This window comes from Anarhichas minor, unplaced genomic scaffold (genome assembly GCF_050575085.1).
Source record: "Anarhichas minor isolate MPS153535 unplaced genomic scaffold, ASM5057508v1 ptg000034l, whole genome shotgun sequence".
Classification (NCBI taxonomy): Eukaryota; Metazoa; Chordata; class Actinopteri; order Perciformes; family Anarhichadidae; genus Anarhichas; species Anarhichas minor.
In genome coordinates this window covers 642,276-661,959 of record NW_027466480.1, presented here as the reverse complement: position 1 = coordinate 661,959, position 19,684 = coordinate 642,276, and the positions used below count along the sequence as shown (strand labels likewise).

The following is a 19,684-nucleotide window of genomic DNA, read 5'->3' as shown; positions in this document are numbered from 1 at the left end:
CAAAATTAAATTCATCCGTCATTCCAATTCATTTTTCCCTACTGTTGGATGTGATAAAATGTCTTCAGTGGAAAAAGGCCTATTGTACTACACTTTTGAACGAGTAATTGCAGTAGTTTGGTTATTGTATTGCTGTGAGCTGTAACGTGAAAACTTGTATTACAGTCCCGGGGCTGTGGTTTAACTTTCTTTTCCTCTGTGCCTTACGAAACAGTAACTAACATAACTCAACCAAAGGTAATACAGGCATCACGTTGCGTGATAGAAATGCTCCCATTTAATGGATGGCAGTTCTTTTAATTTGTCTTTTCATGGCTTGGAGATGGTGGTTAATACCTGCTCAACTGAAGCACAGCAGGAGAAAATAAAGACATTGCGGTCTACTCCCTTAACTCCCAGTCTCACACACACACACACATTCGGAGCGTGCACATAAGACGGACACACACTATCACTTTGAAAACACTAACGCACGTTTGCGCACCCGCCTGGGGTCACACTGTCATTTTATGATAGTAGCCAATTCTAGCAGGGATCATTTAATTCTCCAACATGATTGATACCAGCACAGGTTAAATGGGAGAAAAAAGGTCTGTTCTATTAAGAGATCAGTGGCTAGTGGAGACCTCCCACTTAAATAGTCATATTTTCCCATAAGTGTGTGTTTGCGTGTATGCAGTGTGTGTGTGTGTCTCTCTCTCACTCAGTTTCTTGTTTATGTTGAGGGGATACAGAGACAGTCGCAGAGGACCATTCACAGGTCAAATTGAATAACCGAGATAATTTAAAAAGCATTGACAGTGCAATTTGTCCATTCAGTGTTATTGCTCTGACCCCTATTAGTGTCAATGGGCTGGTTCATTTGAACCTAGATGGCTTATCAAGGTGTTATCGTCTCGCCGCAATGGACGTGGTGTAATACAAAGGAAGAAAAAAACCCTAATGGTCATTTCAAAGCCATTAGGTTGGATTGTAGTGATTGAGGAACATTACGAGGCTTTAATGTGCTTGCATATTATTTCTAATAAAAATCATTTAGCAGTAAAAATTGCAGATGAGGAAGTAATTATAAGCATGCGAGTGGAAAGGCAGAGTGTTACTGCTTATTAAACAGCCAATTCTATTAACCGCTTTCAACTAAATGCTCTTTTTTTTTTTTCTCCCCCTTGATTAACAGGCAGCAGAGGCCCGGTGGGACCTTGGCCTGCCCTGAAACAACTCGATGGATCTCAGTGCTGACTCCGGGACACTCCCCACCCACACCGCTGTAACTTACTACTGACAATAGAGGACAAAGCAAAGAACATTCACCAGCTGATTTGTTTATTTAAGTTTAGGATTAGATTTAAATTAAAAACCTTTCCTATAAATAATTACTGGGTATTTGTCACAGTTTTGTTCTCAGAAACAAAATATGGATGTATTTTCTATGTTTCCTGACATGTATTTTACAGAAATGTGCAGGACACTAGCAGAACAGCTTGCTCTTTATTGAAAACAAGTTTTCTTATTGTATGCAGGCGGACACTGTCTTTGTCCTACAGCCTCACCATGCAACCCAATGTTGTACCTTAGATTTACCAAACTAACTACTTAATAAGTATTTGAATAGCCAAATTAGAAGCATGCCTTTTTGCTTTTGCAGGTAGGAGGACCTGCGATGGAGCAAGAGCTGTCTCTGTCTAACGCTCGCTGTCAAACAGAAAGTGGAGGCACCATCTTACTGCAGTTGCTGGAATTTAAAACCCATCTACTTGAGGCTGTTGAGGAGCTGCACATCCGGAGGGTACGGTAGCGTTTGTAACATTTGCCGTCAGTGTTCTGAGGATTGTACCTAATGTGATAACCAGCAGGTGTCGGTTTTCCCAACCCTGTAGATTATCATCCCGTGAGACGATGCAGTGTATATGTGTCGCCCATCGTCACTGCTCGTATTGTTCCCTTGTTTTAGTTACATTTTTTTAGAAACATAAAATTTACTAGTAATTAACAAGAAAAAAAGCTCAGTTTAGAGGAATGTATTAATTAATTCATTGAATCAAGTTTCTAAAGAAACACAATCAGCAAATCACTTTTATAGTATGAAGACCACATACGGAACCTTGCTGTGTATTTTTAATACATGTCAAATGAAGTCATTGTTTCTTTTCGTGTTAATGAAAACAATACGATACATAATGAAGGTTAGTTTTAAACTCCGTCCCTACTTCCTTACGTACACATAATTGAATAAAGCCAGCAGTCTCGCACATCGTCTTTGTGCTAACTGGTACAAAGTGACTCCAACAGGAGAAGCTGAAGTTCAATGTTTTCGGGCAAATGAAGAACTGACATTTCACACTGAGAGAATCTCAATAGGAAGCAAATCTTCCCGTAATATTTCGAGTTCATTCAACATGTTTTCTCAAGTTCAGTTGACGTAACTCGGTTGTTTTTTTACCTTACTTTACGTTTACATTACTGAAGACTTTGAACTAATTATTCAGTTAACGTTTCTGTCAATATGTGTTTTTATTTTAAGCATTGCTTACGTCCTCTGTACTTCTGCGTCACATCACTAACTAGGGAGTAGAACTGGGACACTTGGGGCTCTTTGTTTGGCTTAAGAGCAGTGTGATTTCACAGAAGTAGGAGGAAGCCAGCTGCCTCTTTTGGCCATCTGGATAAGAGCCAGCTAGGTTTGATGCCCATTGCATCGAGATGGGGGTCACCAAAAGCCATTCGACCCCTGACCAATAAGTAGGAAGTAAATTTGTTTGTAAAAGTAACATCAAATAAATAATGTTTTTCACCCTCCAGCAAGTACTTTCAATCCCGACAACACATTGTGAGTGTGCTTAAAGGTTAGGCGAGCAAAAATGGGATGTTGGTCGTTTGTTGCCATTTAGTTTTTATTGTTATAGTCGTGTTAACTGGGACACAAGCATGAGATGGTGTATCAGTGAGATCCTCCTTAGGCGCTGCCGTTATCAAAGTAGCATTTTGTGGTTGTGGCGTTCATGGAGGGGAGAGGTTAAGAAGCGAGAGGATGTCATGATGGTGCCGGACATTCCTGAGCAGGTCAAATTCCAACGGGTTTTGTTTTCAGTTTTTTGTTTTTATTTTTATACAGAACAACCCTATGCTTTAGTTGGTGAGGATGTGGTACACTGGTAGACAGTGTGAGCTGAGAAGCTTTTTACAGTGTTCAAAAAAATACTAATTATTCTAAGTGAGATGTGAAGACACAGTTTGACTTATCACAATAACATGTATAATGGAAAACTTCAGGGTAAGCTATGTATAACTTCCTTCAACTAGACTATTAAATAATCCATCACTTTTTCATACCCAGATACTGTTTTTTAATGCTCATTAAAAATCGTCCATTCAGAACAGCAATAAAACAGTAAAGAGATGAAAAGCCATGGCAAAAATATGATGTTAACTGAATTTTCACATAATACCTAATATCGCATATTATATATTATTTGGCAAAAAAGTTCAGCTCTTAGTTGATCTGCAGTTGGCTATTTAACATTTTGGATTAGAAAACTTTCTAGTGTCTTTTTAAACACACATACACTGTTTCTCTCACTCACTCACACACACCAATAATGATTCCTCAGTGGAAAAATAACAGCTTTATCTCCTGTGCACTCCTTTTTTTTTTTTGAGTGCACCGCCACGCTGGTAGCATAGTTTAATTGGAACTTATAAAATAAACTCAGTGAGTTAACCAGCTCCCACGTGCACATAAAAAAGTCCCATGGATATATAGAGAGCAATTGACTTTTACCTGCCTTCTCCCAGTGAAGAGGGAGGATAGGGATGGCTTTCCACAAATATCACCTCCCCTCTAATGTTCCTCTTTCTCTGCGTGCTCCTACGAAAAGATACGGAGGGATGAACCAGGGAAACTTGCTGCAGTTTGCCGTTCTGGCTCAACTCCAACCGATTTCTCAGTCTGCGCCACGCCTGCTAAAATCGCCCTGTACCGGCCATCATCGCCACATCTAAAGTTACTGTCTCGTTATCTAATTTAGCAGGTGTCTGATTGTGAATTACTCCTTACACAGTATGCGCGATTGGATGGTTGAGTATCAGCTGTTATGTAAAAGATGCCTTTTCCGTGCTTCAGGATGCAGAGACACGCTTTGAGGGTCAGATCAGTAAGCTGGTGTTGGAGAAACAGGAGCTGGAGTGGGAGAAGGTACGGCTGGGCCCAGCTGGCTGTCTTTGATATCTTTATTTTGGTACCTAGATGTGTGGATATTTAACACCTAGTTCATTTTGATATGGTATACTGTGTTGATTCCTGTGTGACAGGAGTCCCTGCAACATCAAATTGAAACGGTGTCAAACCAGCACACAGAGTCACTCATCAATGTTAAGAAGCAGGTATGTTTTTACAGTTTGGTTGCAGTTTTTATATTTCAACAATGACGTTAAACAATTCATTAAAACCCCTCTAAACTAATTTCATTTCTCAAGCTTCAGGCCAAAATAAGAAACATTGAGGAGGAGAAGGTACAAAGGGCTTATTTCCAAAAACATTTTATTAAATTATTGTTTTTTAGCGGAGTAGTAAATTCACTAATTTCCGTTGCACAATCTTGGCCCTCTGAGCGGATTCTTTAGTGATGCGCTTTGGGATTTATTGCTTTTTTGATACTCACAATAATAATCTTAACATTTCAGGGGAAGTACCAGGTCAGTGCAGAGTTGAAAGACAAGGAGATTAACAACCTGAAAGAAGAGCTGAAGTCGCTACAGGTACTGAGATGTGTAACACACGAACAGCCTCCTCTCTCACACACACACACACACACGCACACACACACACACAAAACAGCCCGCCCACTCATCCCAGCTCTTAAAAATCTGAGAAAAAAAACTGTTCAAAGAGAGAAGTAAATAAAGGAAGCTCATGCCCGGCCAGAGTCAAGGGCGTCGGGTGTTGGAGCCCAGGCCTGAGTCTTCAGGCTTGACACCCCAGCGGTGATATACAGCCGTCCCCACGGTCCGCTGCACTTTAACAGCCCAGCCGCCTTACAGAGACAATAGAGACTCTTTTTGATATTCTATCTGGGAGACACGACTGGTGTTTTTGCTAAAGCGAGGCCCACTTATGAGTTAATTCTTGCGACACGGTCTTGTGGGCTCCTTTTTAATTTAACACGCTTTGGCAGTTGGGATTGAAGAGATTTAATTGCCATACCTTGATGATCTGCTAAATTACAAATTTGAGCTCCATTTGAACAGTATGGTTCAACTAACCTTTAATTAAATCTGAATAAATCATCTCGGCAGTGTGTTTTAATCTAATATTTCTGTACTAATATAATTCCGTTTTTATTAGTCTCAAAATCAAACAATTAATAGGGTAGAAATGCTCATAAAAAAAGGCCAATGTTATTTTTTGATTTTCTATATTTCACAATTTATTTTGGAAGGTCATCATTTAGTAAAATACTTTATTGTCTTTGAATGCAGGCTGGCAGATGTATACAGTGCTTCTCAATCCGACCCCTTTAAGACATTAAACAAAATGTATTTGCCAACCTACATCATCATCACATCACTACATATAATAAAGAATATTTCCCCTTTAGTGTTGCTTATTTCATTCATCATGAGAAGACGTGATTACATATTTCATGAAGAAGGAAAACAACACAAACAAAAAGTCTAACTATTTCCCCCCCTAACCCATGAATCAACTTGAGCCCGTTAAAAGTTATCTGGTGACCCCCCTGTGGGTCTGGATCCCCAGCATGAGAACCCCACTGATACTGGTTAATGAAGTGCTGGTTGTTTGATAAATGATCCCCAAAGTCTGACAACATCCAGGTCAGCCTATCATGTCAACGTCTCAGTGCAAACTTTGAGACAAAAAAAAAAATGGTCGAGCTCTTTCAGGAAAAATAAATCTGCTCTGAGTAGTTTGATAAAGAAAACTGCCAACGTGAAGATTATCATTGATATCTTTGGTTGGACATTTGAAGATGTCACCTCACACTCTTGGAGACTGTGGATGCTTTTCACTATTCAATGAACTAGATGATGAATTACATAATAAAAATGAGATCAACAGATTAATCAATAGTGAGCAAAATCATTAGTTGCAGCGGTAGATCAATACTGACGGAGCACATTTTTATCAAATGCATACATTTCTATAGGAATAATACCAGTTCCAATTATGTATGTGCATGTCAAGGTTAGCTTTTTTTAAATTAAATATTGTAGATATTTAAATGTATTTTTTCCCCCACCGAACACTTTAAGGACTTCTCACCCATGTTGGCTTAAAAGATGAGATTGAATGTTCATTCTTGACCTTGTAGTATATTAAGTTAATGTGCAGAAAATCTTGTCACTGATGATTTTTTGATCCCAAAAGAAAGTTGGAAAACCTCAAATGCTCGACTCATCAGAGCGGAAACCTTTTAAACCTGTTGCTTTTCTTTCTCTGCTGTTTCACAGTTACTGAAGTACAACTTGGAGAAGAGATCAAGTGAGCTGGTGAGGAGGCATTTTCTACTTCTACGAACTGTTGACAGAGGATTGGTGGGAGTGAGAAAAATGAAGAGGAGGTGCGAGGGGACGGTGCTAAGGAGGGACGGGTTCGGAGGGAAGAGCTCATCAGGAGTAACGGATAGGGAGTGCGCGACACTTTGAACTGCCAGCACAGCAGAGAAAATATCTCTATTAAAATGCTTTATAACCGGGCCTCGCTCGGTTTAACCCTCTTCACATAACAGTGGCTCCGCCGAGCGAGAGGGGAGTCGAAGTGAGCTGGTGTGTTGGAGAGGGGGAGAGGAGGGAGGGGGGGGGGAAAGGAGAGCGAAGCAAAAAGAATCTGCTCAGCTTGATACAGACAATCAAACTAGAATGGCAGTTTGAAGAGCGATAAAGCGCTCTGAGGCATGCGCCGAGTCGATTCCTTCATCCCACAGAAAGAGACGCGCACTATCCGTGTTAAACCGCGATCCTCTCAATCACTTGACATCGGTTTGTCTCTTGTTTTGTGCCCGCCTTTCAACCTGAGCATGCTTCTTTTTTAAAGGCTAACTCCTTCCCTTAAAGGAAAAGTTTGACATTTTGGGAAATAGACTTGTTTTTTTGCTGCGATGGGAATGAGAAGATCAGTACTGTTCCAACGTCTGTGTGCTGCGTGCAGACCTAGAGCTAGCAGCCAATTAGCTTAGCTTGACAGAAAGACTGAAAGTAATAATACATTTTATTTGTATAGCGAATGGTAAAAACAGAAACAATAAAAGCATTTACAATACAAACAAAAGAGTTAGGAGCAACACAAAAACATACGTAACTAGCTTCACAGGTTAAAAGCAGATTTAAATAGGTGAGTTTTAAGTGATGGAGAATGTCTGAGGTGCAGGGGGAGAGAGTTCCAGAGGCAGGGGGCAGCAATGGAGAAGGCCCTGTCCCCCCAGGTTCGGGGTGGGAGCGTGTCGGAGCAGGAGGTCAGAAAGGTATGAAGGGGCTTAGGGTTGTGAAGGGCTTTGTATGTAATTAGGAGAATCTTGAACTGGATTCTTTGCTGTAAGGGGAGCCAGTGGAGGTTTTGAAGGACGGGGGTGATGTGATCTCTAGAGTGGGAGAGCAGATGGACAGCTGAGTTTTGGATGTATTGTAGTTTGTTGATGATTTTGGAAGATGTGCCATAAAGGATGCTGTTACAGTAGTCCAGTCGAGAGGTGATAAGGTGTGGATCAGTGTTTCAACAGATGAGGAGGAGGTGCAGACGATCAATGTTTTTGAGAGGAAAGAAGGCGTTTTTAGTGATGTGACTGACAAAAAAGTGTGTGTGTGGAGGGGGGGGGGGGGCTACCAGAACCTCGCACTAATATACATGTTTTATCCTGTTTGTTTCATTCATAGAAATATCAAAGTTTGGGTTTTTACAGTCTTGGCGGGGACTTCCTGGAGCCTTGACCTCACTTCACCTCAGGCTAGCTGCTTCCCTTTGCTTCTAGTCTTCATGCTAGGCCAAGCTAACCAGCTGCTGCCATTAGATTTGAAGGGTCAAAGACAGACACTAGAGTGGTATTAGTCGCGTCATCAAACTCCCAGCAAGGAAGTGTATTTCCCCATATGTTAAACTATCGCTGTAAGAAAAGAACCATTTTAGACCTTTCTTCCTCCTTCCTCTTCGTATACATCAATCCTTTTCATTCTTACGTTCCTTCGATGAGAACTTATCGCTGCAGTGTTTTGCACTGTTCCTCCAGATCTGTGGGTCCACTACTTTTTCTAGTTTGTTTATTTTTGTCTCGGAAGAAGGCGCTCATTTCTTTGTATGTTTTTAACTTTACCTTCTCCACAGGAACAGAAATTAGCCTTGCAGAGCCGGTCAAAGGACAGCCACTTGAACCAGTTGGGGGAGGTTGAGAAACGTTTCTGTGCTCTGTCCCGACAGTGTGCCACGGTCAAGCAGGCCCACGAGAAACTAGAGCAAAACGGTAATTAATGGATGTACGGATGGATGAGTATATAGCTTTTTGTATACGGTCTATGATATATTCTAAGATGTATACATGCTCTCCCCTGTGGTCATAGCTGCAGTGTTCCTGGTTAATAGAGGCCCTATTTGGCTCCTAGAACATTCCTGAATTCTTTAGGGTCTGAATGTAACAAGGTGCTGGAAACAACTCACAGAGATCTCGATCCGTGCTCACTTGATGGAGTAATGTGAATTTTTAACAGCACATTGATTTCTACAAATATCCGGTTTCACCTCATCCCGAAGATATTATTATGGGGTCTGGATCCTCCTCTCAGGATGTGAGAGAGCAAACTGTGGCTATGAGCAGATCTCCCTGGTCAACAGCAAGCAACATTAATACCAGCAGCCCGTTCTGTTGACATGGCTCCATGCATCCATGCTGTGGACAACAAGCATGCATCCTGCTGTTAAATTACAGACAGCTGACAGGAGAGTAACCAGACATGTCGTCCAGGTGCTTCAGAGTTCAATGAGCTGTGTGTTCTGAGATGACCTTTTGCCCAATATCGTGTTGTTTTTGGTCACCATTATTGGTATTCCCATATCGTATTCACTGTCTCTGCTTATGTAGCGGGTTGATTCAGGTATGCAGGTGGCTCATTTTGCATCGGCTGTCGCTAAAAAAAGACTGACCTCTCAGGTGTCATTCATCATTTACCTATAAGGGGCACAGAACAACCAGAGTGAAAATCAGAAAGTTATTGTTGCTAATCTGGATCCCTTCCTGTCTGTCCCTCATTAACAGTTCTATGAGAGCGTTGTAGTTATGTCACAGCATTATGTACGGTGGCGTCTCACCATGTGTAACTCTTACAGTTGATGAGGCCATGAAAATAAAAAAGAAGCTGACTACTGCGAATGCAAAACAAGAAGCAACCATCGTGTCACTAAAGAAGGTACGTATGTGGAAAAATGCATTAACAGTATGAATCATCTGAGGCGAGCTGTCGTCACGTTTAAGATCACTGACTGTGGGTCTGACTAAATGCTCCTGAAGCTTGCACCCATCGTCAGTTTGGCGTACTGCCAATTCATATCCACGGTTGCCTAAAAAATACTATAACGGAAATAATGTTGTCAGTATTTAAACAAAGTGTTTGAGTGATTATTGTTAATATATGGTGCTATTCCAGGAGTTGGAGGAGGTCAGTCACAAGCTGATCAAGGCCAAGATGTCCTCAGTTAGACACGACGAGGCGCACAGTGCTACAGGCAGAGAGCAGCACTGCCAGCAGCTGCACCAGAAACTGAACATGGTGAAGAACATCAGTACATAAAATAATAGGTTGTCTCTGTCACATTCAAATACATCTCTCATAATGCTGCTTTTTCATTTCTTTTGCATGTTTAGGAAACTAAAATGAACAAAAAACTCAGGGAGGAAAATGTAGCAGTGAGAGCAGAAAAGCAGGTAAGAAACTAGCGAATAGGGAGGAAGTCCTATGTGACCACTACCTTCAACTTGATCATATTTTGTGAGTGAGTTTCTCTTTGAGGATGCTATGCTGTTCAAAAAGAGTCTTTCCTTCCACTGGAAGAGATTGTGTGAACTCTCTATGATTACAAGTAGCAATAGAAGTGTAATGTTGTACGACGTCATTGCGGATACCTGTGTTTCGTGCGTGTACGTGTGTTTACACAGGACGTGATGAGGTCCCTGCAGCACACCCAGCAGCTTCTGTTGAGTCAGACACAGACAGTAAGCCGAGCAGAGCGGGAGCTGCAGTCTCAGAGAGAGCAGTACCAGGTCAGGGACTCGTATTCTCTGCTGGGTTAAGGACATAACTGTTCAGAAATGTGTGAACATACATCAGCACAGATTTAACCTCATTCTACAACTCACTAAACTGCCTTATTTTTTAATGCCTTTTTCTTGCCGTGTGAGCCCACATTTATACCACGTTGTCTTGTCCCCCACCATATCATTTATTGATGTTAGTCTAGATATCAATTCAATTATTTCTTTTTATTGTTTTAGCAGAAAAAGAAAAGCAAAGCAACATTGTAGTTTGACATGCACAAGTAGAAACAGTTGGTTACAATGGTAGTGATCTAATAAAGGGAAAGGGACGGAGTTATTCTCAAAGACTCAGACAGCTGTCTGTCTGGGTGTCCAGAAATTCCTTCTTTCAGTCATCTGGAGACGCATGATGACAGATCAAGCTGAAAAACATCACACTGTGTGATCATCCTGATTGAAACTGGAAATGATTTCAGTTATAATTTAAGGGCAAATAAATGTGTCTAATGGGAATAAAACAAGAGAATTGTCAACTCAGAACAACTGCTATTAATAAATTACTGAGTATTAATAAAAACAACAAACCAACAGCTTCTTTGAAAGATATGTCACTTCTGTTGTTCTTCCTGACTTCCCTCTTGTGATTTCTTTCTTGGATGCACATATCCATTTATTGTATGCCTAAACAGATGGAAGCAAATGTATGTCAAAAGAGATGTATGAGAATGTGTGTTTCAGGTGAAAGCCTGCACCTGCTATTGGCCCCACACGGATCAGGAGTTCGTCAGGGTCTATTTAAATGATTATGGAGTGAATTTACACGAGGACAGGAATAAATAACGGCCATCGTTTCTTCTCATAAATGTGATGAATGCGGTGTTGTACATCACAACATATACATTAGTGTATATGATCCCCTCCGCAACTGAATGATAGTGTGTTCATTCTCCATTTATGGCTTTACACTTTATTATTCGCCTTTCTTCTCTCTTCACCCCCTTTTCCATTTTTTAATTCACCTATTCATTCATTTATTAAAATCATTATTAAAATGACACAAGCCAACTGATTTGTATTGGCGAGAAGTGCACTCTCCCTCTCTCCCCGCTCTGTTTAAGGCCCCCTGTTCACGTTAAATAAACACATAAAAATTTAGTATTGCATTAAAAATCTCATGGGTGATTAATTTTACTGCAGGCCCTTAAGCAGGAACAGAGGGTGATGAGAGAGAGAAGCAAGGCGACGGAAGACAAGGTGGCGCAACTGATGGAGAGCGACGCCGCTTCCAAGCACAGCTGGGACAAAGAGGTAGGAGAGAAACTAGTGTGAGAGAAGACAGTGCGAGGGTGACATTTTTATACAGCAAAAGAACTGAAAAGAGCCATCGTGTCTGTTTTAAATGTGTCTCTACGTTTTGTTTTAAACAGAAGGTGACGTTTCTGGATTGCATCAAGAGCGAGCGGCAGGACCTTCGAGCAGTGAAAGAGGCTTACGAGGAGCTTCGTCAGGAAAACATGGAACTGTCCTCGCAGACCAAAGTGCATGCTCAGCATATATATGAATTGGAGGTAGAGACACACACGCATGCATAGTGGCCTACGTGTACCCAAAACACATAGGAGTCAGTAATGCTTTATACAGAGACAAAGTTGTCCAACCAACGTGACAACTCATTTTTTCCTGCCTAACACTAACAAGTGATGCTACCTCAATTGTGACCTATTCAGTAGCTCACAATTGAGGTTAGTTTTAGCCTTGATTTATTTATTTAAATAAAGAAAATGTAAACATTCAGCAGGTCCTAAGCAGATGTAGGTCTGCATTCTACGCCAATAAGAAGTACCTGCTTGATGATGATACACATCTAGAAGTGAAATAATAATAATAATAATGTCTAACAACAAAGACTGTATTGATGTAGTGCTGTGGTCAGATTGGAGGCTGTTTTGTTGGATTCAACTACACTTAAAAGTGTTTCTACCAAGATATTAGGATGGAGAAAAAAAAGTTAGAAAGTACGAAGCAGTTCATAATGAAGTGTTAACAGTTCAGGGATAGAGTAGCCTCACGTTCATCTGACTACATAACTTTTCCTTTGACAGTTGAATGTAGGACTCGTTGGGAAAGCCTCACATGAGAGGCAGCTTCTCAGTGAACTGTGCCCTTGTCACATACTGGAGCAGACCTGTGAATAAAAGCAATTGTATCTGAACAAAGTGGCATAATGTATCATTCTCTACACAGATGAGAGACGAGGGAATCAGAGGAGAGGGAACTAATGAACCCATCTCCAGCTCTGAGCTGCCTAGCTTTGGCAGTCTGCAGCACTTGGCTTCCGCTCAGACCAACAGCCCGGACCGTCTGGAGGACACGGGGGTTGTGACTCAGCTGGATGCCACTGGAGCAACTGGAGGTCAGCCAGCTAAATATAAACATACAGTACATAAGCATATATTCTTACTTGTTCTCTACTAAGAATTCAACACAGAATTTTAATTAGACTACAATATAGTGGCATCAATTGCATTGCTTCTATTTATGATTGTTTTCCAACAGTATCAACTGTAGTAAACCATGGCCACATGTGTGTCGATGGATCTGTAGACTCACTGATCAAAGAAAAGAGTGATGAAGGAATGAGTAAGAGAGAGCAGGGCTGGAAAGATGACGAGAAACGAGTAAAACTCAACAGAAGCGAGTGGGAAAGGAATGGAGACGGACAAGATGCAAAGGAAGGAGGAAGTGCTGCGGAGAAGAGCGGAACGCTCGGGGCCCAAACAACAGATACAGCAGACAGACGAGAGGGTACGCACGGGTCACCGGAGGATGCAGGGGGGGGCCCCAAACAGCCTGAAACAGAAACAAAAGATAGAGCCGAGGGTGAAGGGACGTACGGAGCAGAGGAGAGAGGAAAAACAGCGCTGCATGCAGCAGAAACCCAGATAGCGGCCCAGACGACCACTGATACAACCACCGAGAACAGCGACACACAGCAGGTCTTTGACCTCACGGACACTGAGCCACCGATGGCCGCCTGCGAGCCCTCAGACCGCTCACAAAGTCTCCTTCAGAACGTCAGCGAGGAGGATGCCGACTCCTGCCGTCTGAACGAAGAATACGAGACGCCCTCTGTTCTGTGCCATTCCCATGAGCCCCAAGGTGTCAACCACGGGCCGAACTGTGTCGTTCAAGAGGTGCAAAGCCTCTGTCATGATGAGGTCCAAACCTTTGCTGAGTCAGCTACCCCGAGTCCGGTTCATCACGTTTTGGAGAAAACCACGGAAGAGAAACCGTCCAAGAAATCAGCAGCCAATATGTCTACGGAACTTTCTGGACCTCTGAATCAGTCAAGAATCTGTAGCTCACAGATCAATAACGCACCATCAGCTGCTCAGTTGGATGTTGTTCGTATCCAAGAGTTGGGGACAACACAAACTCAACCTAGTGATCCTTCAGACATCCCCAGCGACATGAAACAAACAGATGCATTACCTCCAATTCTGGACATCTCCGAGCCGAGTGGACAGCCGAAGTCTCTGGTAACTGATGGCGATGGTGATTCTAGTGCGTGCAAGGAGAGGGAAGGTCAGTCAAACGTAGATGCACAAGAACAGGATGACTGCGAGACTGCCCAGGAACCTATGGACAAACATCCTTTGAAGGATGCCTGTGCTGATACCGCGATGGATACTGCGGACCTCGAGACCAGCAGCAGTCGGGAGCGAGTGCTGAACGACAATATAGACGACGCAGGAGATGCGAAGACAACTAAGAGCGAAGCTGATTTGAAGCCGTCTGTCCATCCAGCTCATGAGAGCGATGCGTCACCAGAGAGTGGCGGCTCAAAATGCTATGAGCCGTCTCCAGCAAAAGAACCGCTGCACGATGGTACAAACGAGGGGCCTCTGCTCAGCAATAAGACGTACAGGTCGTCATTTGACTGGGGCAGCGCTCAGAGAAGAGCAGGAAGCTCCAGAGATGAGTCCGATGTCTCCGTTCTGCATCAATTTGTTCAGGTAACACAGTTTATACATTTAATGGCATTCAAGAGAGCCTCAAAGGGACAGTTCACCCCAAAATATAAAAATAACATTTTTCCTCTCAGCTGTAGTGCTATTTATCAATCTAGATTGTTTTTGTGAGAGTTGCCTCGTCTTGGAGATCTCGGCCTATAATGAGACTAATGGCACTCAGCTTGTGATGCTCAAAGCGACAAACAACATACATTTGAAAAACTCAACAGCAATGTCTCTGTCTAGAAATCATGACCCGGTTACTCAGGATAATCCACAGACCTCGTTTGTGAGCAGTTTGATATTGGAACTATTTTCTTTCTACCGAACTACACCCGCCAACAGTATGACCGCACAGCAGGAAGCGTGCACCTACTCATGGACGAGAGCCTCGCGACGGCGCGAGATGTAAACATTAATGGCGTCCTCCTCGGCTGAGCTGTGACCTTAGTTAGCTCAGTGGTGCTAGGCTAAGGAGCAGCATCGGTTAGTTACAAACCATGAGTAGCTGCAGGTGATATGCTGAGCGGGCATGGATTGGCCACATGCCTGATAGTTCCATTATATTGGAGAGAAGGCCGACATCTCTATGGCCGATATTTCAATAGTAGGCAACTCACTCCAAAACAATTTTGATTGACAAATTGCTCTACGAGTAAAGAGAAATGTGTGTTTTTATTTTAGGGGTGAACTGTCCGTTCAAAAGGAAGCTGTGTATCAGTTGTGTCACTATCTTCTGTGCAGAGAATTGGGGATGCAGCTTGTCACAGCTTTATTAATATGTATTCAGAACAAACTTAAGGTTTATTTTATTTGTGACCATCCATTACTTTGACCAAAACTTGTGCTGTGTTTGTGCAGAATCACAGTGCAGTTTGAATCGATGCTTAAGTGGTTTGGATGATTGAAGTAAAACCCGTCCAATGGTCTTACTGCTCGCTCATCTTGCTTGTCCTACTGGACTAGATTCTAAACCAGTGTCTACATGATAAAGCACGGTAACAATGTTGAAGCACAAAGCAATAAACGGGTATGAATATATTAGTATTGGATACAGTATGTGATGATTTATGATGGTCGTTTTGGTCTCTAACACATTGGTGTATTTTTCAGGGATCCCCTTCGTCCGAGCAAAACACAAGTGGTTCTGGTGGACTCCTCAGACATCCAACCAGCACAATACCCATGTTCCTCAAAAGCAAGCACGAAAAAGGTGACTGTTGCATGTTGTACCATCCGTTCCATTAAAAAACGGCATCGTGCCATCGTGGAACACGGTAATGCTGCTCCACTGGTAACCTCTTACACAGTGATCTGTATTCCACACCGTCACTAACAATCACTCATCCTTACCCTCTCGCTGTTCTCTCCATCCCTCACCTCATTCCTCCCAGTCCCCTTGGTGATTACCAGGGCGTCGGATCTGCTGAATGCCTCCAGTGTCTCTGGGACCGCCGCTTCCACGGCGAGACGCCGGCAGGGAGGGCGAGGCGCTCTGGGAAAGACCTGCGGAGAGACGGCAACGGCAGACACGGTCAGTCCCAGAAGCCGTTTCTTGTTTTGTTTTCTTTGTTGCCCTTGTGACAGTCTCGCAAAATGATGAAGTGTTCGAAGCACGCCAACCTATACGGAACAAAGTAAACTGATCCCAATATTACACCGGTGACAGAGTGAACGCTGCACTGATGATTTACATGTCATGTGGTTTCTGAATGATCTCTGAATGTGATCTGCACTAGAAAATAAATTAAATTTGAAGTGTTGAAGCCCATTTCATCACAGCAACATTGTTCTGCATTACGACTTGACGCTGAACAGCAGGAAATGGCCCCGGCATGATGTTCACATGTGCGCCGCCTCAGAGGAAGTTTACAGTGACCCCGATAAAATAGCTTCTCTATCAAATAAATTGGTTTGAGGTCATTGCTGTTCCACCGATTTCTCAGCTTCATCATTTCATAAACTGTGTCCGAGTGGACCCCGGGGGAAATTTGTGCTAGGGCTTAACAAATATGTCTGTTACATCAACCTGACATGCCCTCATAAGAACTAGATGTTGTAATGCTTTTTGTTCAACATTCTTGCGGTCCAAAAGGCTCACAGTGTGAGAGAGAACGAGTGATAGCCGAGGCCAACACATTCAGAAGACTGTACGGAATATCTGAGAGGGATTTGAGACGAGTAACACTTTGACTAATGGTACGTCGGGTGTTGAGTGAAAGGACGTAGCCGATGTGCGCTGAGCTCGCAGACAGACAGAACAAATGACCTGTGATAGAAAGTCTACCTAATGGCGCTTGGGTACCCCTCCTCTCTCACTTACTCCTCTCTCTCTCTCTCTCTCTCTCTCTCACTCTCACTTCATCATCGGTCTCTCACTCACTCGCTCCCTCCGTCCGCTCGCTTTGCCGTTTCACGCTTTTATAAGATCCAGGTGCCGGCAATTGAGGGAGATAGAGCGCACCGTGCCTCGAGTATGAGGAGAAAAAACAAAAGAAACCGGTCTAATAGTTTAACAAATTGTAGTGAGGGCCAAAGCCTTTATTTTCTGCAGAGTCTGAACACCGGGGACGTCACACAGAGTTCAGTCTGAGCCTGGCTGCTTTCTCAGGGGCCGGATACTGTTACATATCAGTATCATACCTCATATTGCCACTGGTTATTGTCTTCCCCGAGTATGTTTACCGGCTAATGTTCCTTTTACTCAAAAATATTAGCTTCATCAGGAGGCACCGAGGTTTGAGGAGGAATGGATCTAAATAGAAGTTCACAGTAGATGTTTGAGCTCCACTGTATTTCTTTTTTTGGTGTCATTTTTGCACAGGAGAGCAGAGCTTCTCTGTCCATCCCATCTTTTCCAGTCAGCAGACTGCCATTGCAAAGCACCCCAGGGTGAGTAGGTGCTCTACGATGGAGTTTTTATATAACTGTACGTTATCGGGAAGACGTTCCTTGAAATGATGTTGGATCTACAACAGAGGTTTCAGGTCATCACGCAAATCACCTGTGATGGTGTTTTTCTTCATTGTATTACTGTTAATACGCAGCTAGCTACAGTAGCTAGCTAAATGAAAATGTCCATTGCCAGCTAAGAAGAGTCCATGAGAATTCATTAGTGATTCAAATGAAACATTAAATGATTATAGGACGATATATATATTTAGCACTTTTGTGGTATTTTACAAAACAGTTTTTGCAAAGCAGAAAATATTGGTATTGTCAGCCAAAAAAAAGCTCAGGGAGAGTGATTAACAGATAGACAGTGTCTGTCTTAATGCCCAACACAGCTGCACCACGCTGGGTACAGAAAATATGATATTTCAATAAAACAAGTTCCAAATTTCAGTTTCAACAGATTTTTTTAAGATGATACGAAGGTGATTTCATAATGCTTCATGTCACGCTACCACAATTCATTTTTTCCTTACAACAGGTGTAGCAGAGCTCCTACCTCAGCTGCAGGTCCTAGTTCAGAGTCCGACTGGGGGCCCGTTTGCTCCCAGGAGAGGGAGGACCAACAGTCATTGTTCAGAGCCCAGATCTCCAAAATCGAGCAGTTCCTCAACACAGAGAGGCTCCGTCTGCCCAAAAGACGAAGAACTGACAACTAAACCAACGCAACTCACCGTTCTGTTGAGGGATTCTACTGTATCTAGTTGCATCAACATTCTGTAGCACTTATTTGTTGTAGAGAATAGAACCTTAGCTGGGAAAGTAATATATAAGGGTGTCCAGTTTTTGGCTTAAATCCTTGCCTGTTCACATTACTGCTACGAAAACATTTCTGCATTTAATTTGAATGGAAAACGGGTCCGTTCATTGGTCGACGTTGCATCGGCATTGTGCGCAGGAGAAGAGGGAATTTATTTTTGCACTGGCTGTTTATATAGTTCTGTTCGCTAAAGATTTTAACATGCAGTTGTGCGTGTATCCAGCCATGTTGAAGTGTATGCCTTGTCATATTAACACAAATAAAAGATTTGGCTGACATTTTGTCCTTTGATAGTAGTTTTCCAAATAGTACAGTATAAGTACAGTACTGTGTTATCACTAGTACCTTTTTAAAGGACAAGTGCAGCACAGCAAACCCTGCAAACAGAGTGGTTTATTGGAATCACGTGCTCACAGTCTGTCATGCATTTCACAGCAAACGGCCAGATAAAAACAAACGGCGAAGGCCAAGCACTGCTGTCAGTTAGAAAAGGCTGGAACTGTTAACATGCCAATTAACATTAATTAGCGTCATGGCCAATCAGGGTTGCATGTCTCAGAGGAGCTCTAATTGTGGAGGCACCTTTTGGTTGACACCATGTTGTGTCTGGTGCTGCTGCTGTTGTTGGGCGAATTACAACTTGGGACACACCTGGTCAGAATCTTTTAACACCTATTAACATGTATGAAGAGATGACAATTAGCATCCCACAACCCTAATTAACAGAAATCAATTAGCAAACACACAGTCTAATTAACAGACAACTAACAAGCCTCTCGTTAACTTTATGTTCCCTGTGAGCATGATGGAGGAAAGCACATGTGTGAGCATGAAATAGCTGACCACAGACACATGCTTCTCATTAGTTTGAGTGCCACATATGGACTGAACATGTCTGATGAACTAGCTAAGCTTTTGGAAGTGAGCTGGAAGAACAACACAGTTTAATGGAAATAATTATTGGTTTATGGCTTTTTTTCTAGGTTTTCTAGATATATTCATAGCATAAATAAAGCAGCAAAAAGTATGTGATATGTAAAGATATCGTACTATAATGTCTTCCTGAGCAGAGAATGGAGTCACTCTTCCTCTGAGTGTGTGTGTGTGTGTGTGATGTAATCCGTCTTCCCTGTGCTTTGTTTACATAGCCGGGCCGGCTGTGTGTACCTTTTTATCCTGTGTATCTACCAGTAAGACCCAAAGCTGTCCACGTCGACTCGATAAAGAAACGAGCTATCGCAAACATTCCGCTCACGTTCGAAAATTAACACGTTTTTTTGACGGTGGCACAAGGTCTCCGCTTGTTCCATCTTACTACACTTACTGATAATGAATACGCCTGAATGTTAATGCACTCATAAAGAAAAATCCAGAGCGTTTGAGCATCTCTGCCCACCGCCGCTGACCCTTATCCTTATTGGGAGGAAGGGAGGCGAGATGGGGGGGTGGGGAGGGGGAATATAAAGGAGTTAATTTTAATACTCTCGCGCAGACAAAAAAAACACGTTTGGTTTCTCTCACATACAGTTTCTGTCTCTCACACACACACACACACACACACACACACACAGCCTGGGTTATGAAGTGTTGGCGCTTTGAAACAGTCAATTACCCTGCGGATAGGGAGGATACCTGCTGTTAATTACTGCTCAGTGTTTAATACGCAGAGTAAATAAAGAGACCGCTGACATTCACATTCCATCAAT

The 19,684-nt window shown here is 42.6% G+C and overlaps 1 protein-coding gene across 1 annotated transcript; it reads left to right on the top strand.

Moving 5' to 3' along the window:
* Positions 1-1,009: 1,009 nt before the first annotated feature.
* Positions 1,010-17,877, top strand: ccdc73 (coiled-coil domain containing 73). The gene is made up of 20 exons (XM_076106563.1): positions 1,010-1,267; positions 1,646-1,786; positions 4,121-4,192; positions 4,309-4,380; positions 4,474-4,509; positions 4,681-4,755; positions 6,469-6,507; positions 8,333-8,468; positions 9,329-9,408; positions 9,646-9,768; positions 9,864-9,923; positions 10,155-10,259; positions 11,451-11,561; positions 11,681-11,839; positions 12,498-12,666; positions 12,810-14,269; positions 15,380-15,479; positions 15,661-15,800; positions 17,091-17,158; positions 17,700-17,877. Exons 1-20 carry the CDS (start codon positions 1,223-1,225, stop codon positions 17,875-17,877), a joined length of 3,369 nt encoding a protein of 1,122 aa, XP_075962678.1. The 5' UTR covers positions 1,010-1,222.
* The last annotated feature ends 1,807 nt before the right edge of the window (positions 17,878-19,684 follow it).